The 5,712-nt window shown below is 35.7% G+C and overlaps 1 protein-coding gene across 1 annotated transcript; it reads right to left on the bottom strand.

Annotated features, from left to right (window-relative positions):
- Positions 1–478: 478 nt before the first annotated feature.
- On the bottom strand, positions 479–2,511 carry LOC103423977 (protein DETOXIFICATION 55-like). The gene is made up of 2 exons (XM_008362048.4): positions 2,353–2,511; positions 479–2,236 (listed from the first exon to the last, which is right to left on the bottom strand). Exons 1-2 carry the CDS (start codon positions 2,398–2,400, stop codon positions 728–730), a joined length of 1,557 nt encoding a protein of 518 aa, XP_008360270.2. The 5' UTR covers positions 2,401–2,511; the 3' UTR covers positions 479–727.
- Between the last annotated feature and the right edge of the window lie 3,201 nt (positions 2,512–5,712).

Raw genomic sequence — 5,712 nt, 5'->3', positions numbered from 1 at the left:
CTTCGCTGCTCACGAGATGGTTTCGTTTGCTACCGAATATGGTGCCGGGTTCCTTTGGAATGAGATTGGTCCGAGTTTTTTATTTAATATTCTTGCAGTAGATATAAGTCTCGGCTTTAATAAATTTTTATCATTTTGATGACAAAAAAAAAAAAAAGAAAAAAAAAGCCTTATGAAAAATTTATGTGCTATAAAAGGAGTAGTTTTTCTAAATAACATCTTTGAGGCTAGCTCAAGCGTGGAGGAGGGTAAGGTAATGAGTTAAGGTTATAATTATTTTAGAATTTAATTCCTGTGATGTAATAATAAAGATAATAAAAAAAAATTCAGAAAATTTTAAACTAAAGAATATGGACATACCAGAAACAATCGAATCGCCAAGTTAGACCAAGTTAGAGTTGAGCTATGATTGTAAACCTAAGTATTTTGTAATGGTAGCTAGTAAGCCTAATTTCCACCCTAAAATCAGATACACATGTAAAGATCAAAGTTATAAGATAATATAAATTTGTATGACTAGTACAAGAAGAATACATGTAAAACTAAAAACAAGTAGCACCTAGAAATAGCTGGACAGCAAACGCAAAAACATTACAAATCGTAAATTACAAGGAATAATGGGAACTATTTGTGCGATTGTTCTTCTATCGATCAATCAGCATGCAAAATATTCTACTTCTTTAGAAACACCAACATCCCACGAAATCCTTTGGACATTTCAAATCTCCTAATTTGCAACACCCTCTTCACATTTGACTGTTTCATCTGCATGTGCAAATGCAGCCATTCCATCATTATTCTTTCCTACAAACTCTTTCGTCTTAAGCCATTCTTTCTCCCAATCTGTCTTATGGACCACTGTTAATATAGACACCACACAAGTAACTTGAGCTGCTAGAAGCCCATAACAAAGCCCTTTGAACCCTAATCTCCAAACAAACGTCAAGACTATTGCAATAGGCGCACCTACCATGTAAAATGAGTAAAAGTTAATCCATGCCCCAATGCCTGGCCTAGCACTTCCTCTCAAAATCCCACAACTTGTAGTTTGTGGACAATTTGCAATCTCACATAGTCCAACAATTGGTAGCACACCCATTGTTAGCTCCAAAACCTCATTATCATCTGTGAAAATTCTCCCCCATGCTTCTCTCCCCAGAGTGGTCAATAACAAGCCCAACAATGAGCTCACTAGTGCCATCCCCACCGCCACCACCGCCGCCAAACGTGCCTTTTTGGGTTGGCCTGCCCCTAGCTCGTTGCCTACTCGTGTAGACACTGATGCACTTAGTGTCGTTGGCAATGTGTACATGAGAGAAGTGGTTTGTATCACTATGGCTGATGTGGCTAGGGCAATGTGAGGTTTGTGAAGGTAACCGGCTAGAATTGTCATGAACTCGTACCACCACCATTCTAAGCAAACTCCTAGGCAACTTTGCAAAGCAAGTCGAATTAGCATCCTCCATTCGTCATCTCCTAGCACTTTCCTCAACGAAAGTGGTACTACTTTTTTAGGTAATAAGGGTTGGTACAATGTTTGCGATGTATCATACTTAGTAGTGGGTTCACACCGGTCCGTAACCAAATAATAAAAAGACTTTCTCGTGATATGGTCATAGACCATGTAACCCACAAGAAAAAATAGAGTTATGAAATTGGTAAGAGAAGTGGAAATTGCTATTCCTTTGACCCCAAGGGTAAGAGTGAAGGTTAAGAAGATTGTGAGAGGAATGTGTAGAATGATTGCTAGTAAAGTGGACCACATCAATGGCCATGTTGTGCTTTGACTACGTAAAAAAATACGTATGGGGTGAAGAAAGCTATTGGTAACAAGATCGGGGATGGCAAATTGGCAATACAAGCTTGCAATCCTTGTTATATCTTGGTTTTGATGGAGAAGGAGCAATAGAGGTTCAAGATTGGACCAAAGCAAAGCAATTAGAAGAGAAGTGAGAAGCAATAAGAGAATAGTTCTTTGTAAAGTATGGAAAGCTATGGAGAAGTTTTGTGAACCAAAAGCTTGGCTGCATAGAGGCTCCATGCCCATGGCCAAGCCAGAGAGGACTGAGTAGCCAGTGATGTTGGTGAAGCCAATGGCTAAAGCCCCACCTGCTAGCTCAAGACTTCCAAGCCTTCCCATGCACACAACTAGGACCATGTTTTTGAGGTAACCCGCTAAATTTATGGCCGCAATTGGGAAGCCAATATGTGTCATTCTGTGAAGTTCTTCCACCACCTAGAACATGTTCAAGATTCGAAAAGTTCATAAAATGAACTAAAAAAATCAATAGAAATTAATTTATGATAATATGCGATGAAGAAGATTCTTTGAATGTTTGTGCGATTTTGTACCTCTGCCATTGTCGGGTACTTTTGGGATTGCTCTGCTGCTTCAACCATTGCCTTTGTTTCTATTTTACTTGTTCTAGGCTGCTTGCTTAATTCCTTGTGTTATGAGAGATAGAGAGTGATCGGAGAAAGAGGGGCAACTGTCTTGGGAAATTATTGATGCTAGGTATTTATAAGGATCGATATATGGTAGTTCTGCCAGTAGGGGTTTTACCAAGTTTTCTTTTGCTTTCCGGTAGTTACCTATAGTTGTCTTTCTAAAGGTACAACTTTTTGATAGAATGAGAGCACTTTTAACTTAAAAATTATTTCAGATTTGGGCTTAGTCAAGTTGGTTAGAGTACATGTACTCTTCTTTTGCATTGAAGTTTAAATCATTTTCCTTCTAGTTTAGATGATATAGTCTATTGTTTGTATTAGAAAGAAAAGAAAAACTTAAAAGCTCTTATGCAATGCTTTTGTCATCAATTTTTTGGTATACCCAAAATACTGCTACGTGGAGTTGTTATTCTATCAACTATGTGGATTTATTTATTTTTGTTTTTAATTTTTGTTATATTAATATGCTCTACAAGTGATACATATCAATCATATCGTCCAACCTTATCACAATGCGTATAATACACCAAATGACTCATGTTACCATAATTTTTTCTCATGATTCTATAACATCTAGGGGAGGATCCACCTAACGTGTTAATTTGGCCTCACTTGAGTCAAACACTTAGACAATTTGAATTAAGTGATGGGGAGAGCATGTGTGGCCTCTTAGGTACAAAAAATTTTCTACTACTATATATGCAAACTTTTCATGTTTCGTCACATAATACTTTTTAACACTTTCAGTTTTATATGTTAAAAATATGAGATCATCAGTGATCAGTCGATATATTGTTATCGATTTACAATACCTGATACTTTATCGATCATTAAATATTTAAATATTGAAAAGGTGACTTAGCACTCGGTACAAAACAATTAACACTTTTCCTTAAACAACATATATATTGATGTACACAATACCAAACATTAAAAGGTAGAGGGACATGGGACCGAATGAAAATAGGCGTGCACATGAACCTTGTTTAAACCGTGTGAATATTTAAGCAGTAATCGTGCCCTCATGTCATGCCCACGCCCCTATTGTTTTAACCACATTTTGTCAGTTTTCAAAATAAACAAGAACATATCCACCATCTCTCCCAATAGAAACCAAGCTCCAGTCTTTATACTGGTCGATTCCTTCTTCATGTGAGGCAATTTGGTGACTGTCATTGTCTTTCTATTTCCTACATTCTTATTATTAATATCTTCGATATTACTTTTCAAGTCTTTCTACTAAAATATATTCATTATTTGCGAATATTTGCTAAAGTTCGTGTCCTCTTTGCTGTGCTATGTACCTTTAAGTTTGGGCACAGGTACATACACTTTCATCCGTCCACAAAAAAAAAAAAAAAAAACAAAAAAGTACTCACAATTTTATTCAAGTTTCATCCATGAAACTCAGAATTTATGATATTTTCAGGCAACGAGATGAAGATTGTGTGTCATTAAACCTTGCACGTATATTTATTTAGCAACTAATTAAATTCGTACTTCCAAAAGTAAGCATTTTGTAATTAACTAATAATTGAAACATACAAAACATAACTCCCACGAGGGCACCACCGTATATTGTATCTCATAAGAGCATAATGGGATTAGATATGAACCTAATACATCTAATCATCAAGAAACTTTTAGTTAGTTTTGATTCTGATTAGATTTCTTGAAGAAAACTCATAATTTGTACCTTTTTTTTATGAATTGTTAACATATAATTAGGTCACTTTCCTCTTCAATCTCCTATCGCATGGCCCCAATGAAGTTAATTGGTGCACGAGGTGGCCTTCATGTGCACATGTGTTACTTAGAGAGTATATAGAAAATTTAGGTAGTGATGGAGGTATTTTCTTTTGCGTCACATGCATTATCAAACAAGCCCAAACAAGTCCAAACAAGCCAAACCTACCCGTTTCTTCTTGAACCACACAGCTTGTTCATTAAAGTTGCTACAAGTCTACAACAAACCCTCCTTTCTATATCAATTAGCTCTTAGTTTCTTCTGTTGCAAGCTCTAGGTTTGATAGCTAACTGAGGAAAAAGAAAAGGATCTTAGTTATTACGCATTACTTATCCGGAAAAAAAGTTGGCTTATTAAAAAAGAAGATTTTATTTTGAAGAGTGATCCGCTTTTCCCTCAAACAAACCTTTTAGGTACGTTCTTAAGTTAGCTAGGATCATGTCTAGGATTCCTTTATGTATTCTTTTTATATATGGGGTTGCGTTTTTTAACATGGGTTAGCTTGTATCAGTCTCTAGAGAAAGGATATATTGCTTCATTTTCAGAGAAGACCTTGAGCATTCTTTCAAGTGTTTCTTTATCTAACAATGTTATTTCTTGAGATAACAAACTTGTTTCCTTTTTTATTTTCAGTTTTTATGATTCTTATGTAATAATGTTCAGAACAAATGTCCTGATATCGAGATACGCTCATAGTCAACATGATGACGTGTAACAATAGTAGTACCATAGGTATAGAAATAAAACATAGTTCACTAGAACTCTTACATATATATAATTTACATCAAAGATTCATCAAATTAACAATTCATTTGTAAACCCTACTTGAATGAACTATTCGCCCGGTACTGCTACACTACTCAGAGTTTCTCATCACTCAAACATGTGATTCTGGAAAAATAACGCTATGATATAGAATAGTCTATCTAGTAAAATCGATTTCTATTTTTTTAATTTATGTTTGATTCGGGGGAAAACCATTTCCAGTGGAGACCAATTTTTATTGATCACTTTTGTTGGAGTACGTACGTGGTACACACTTAGCACATATATATGTGGATTTAAGCATCTCATGGCCTTGTTCTCCATCTTGAAATGCTTGTCTTACTACCAAATCAATCGACATTAATAAAGAATCATCCCCACAAATGAAATTAATTTTTTGAGTGATACTTGCATGGAACCACGCATGTGCGTTTAGTTACACCTAATGACTAATTAAAGCAACACTTTCTTCCATTTACAATTATTACACCCACCTTCAATAATATTCGTGTCGACAGATTGCATTTCAATCACTTATTTTCGAAAGATGGGATTTTTTCAGGTCCACAATTGGTCGATCTTGGATGGGATCCTTTACCTTCAAATATTCATATCCAATATTCAACCAATCTTATGGGGTGGTTGTTACTTGTTAGGGTTTATAGCACATCCAATGCTCTCTCTCATAGTTTTTGTGACCTTTGTTCGTTTAACACTCTATCTTTGGTCCCAAGCTGCTCGCTGGTATAGTT

The sequence above is a fragment of the Malus domestica genome, chromosome 13, assembly GCF_042453785.1.
Source record: "Malus domestica chromosome 13, GDT2T_hap1".
Taxonomy (NCBI): domain Eukaryota; kingdom Viridiplantae; phylum Streptophyta; class Magnoliopsida; order Rosales; family Rosaceae; genus Malus; species Malus domestica.
This window is presented reverse-complemented; position numbering and strand designations above follow the sequence as displayed.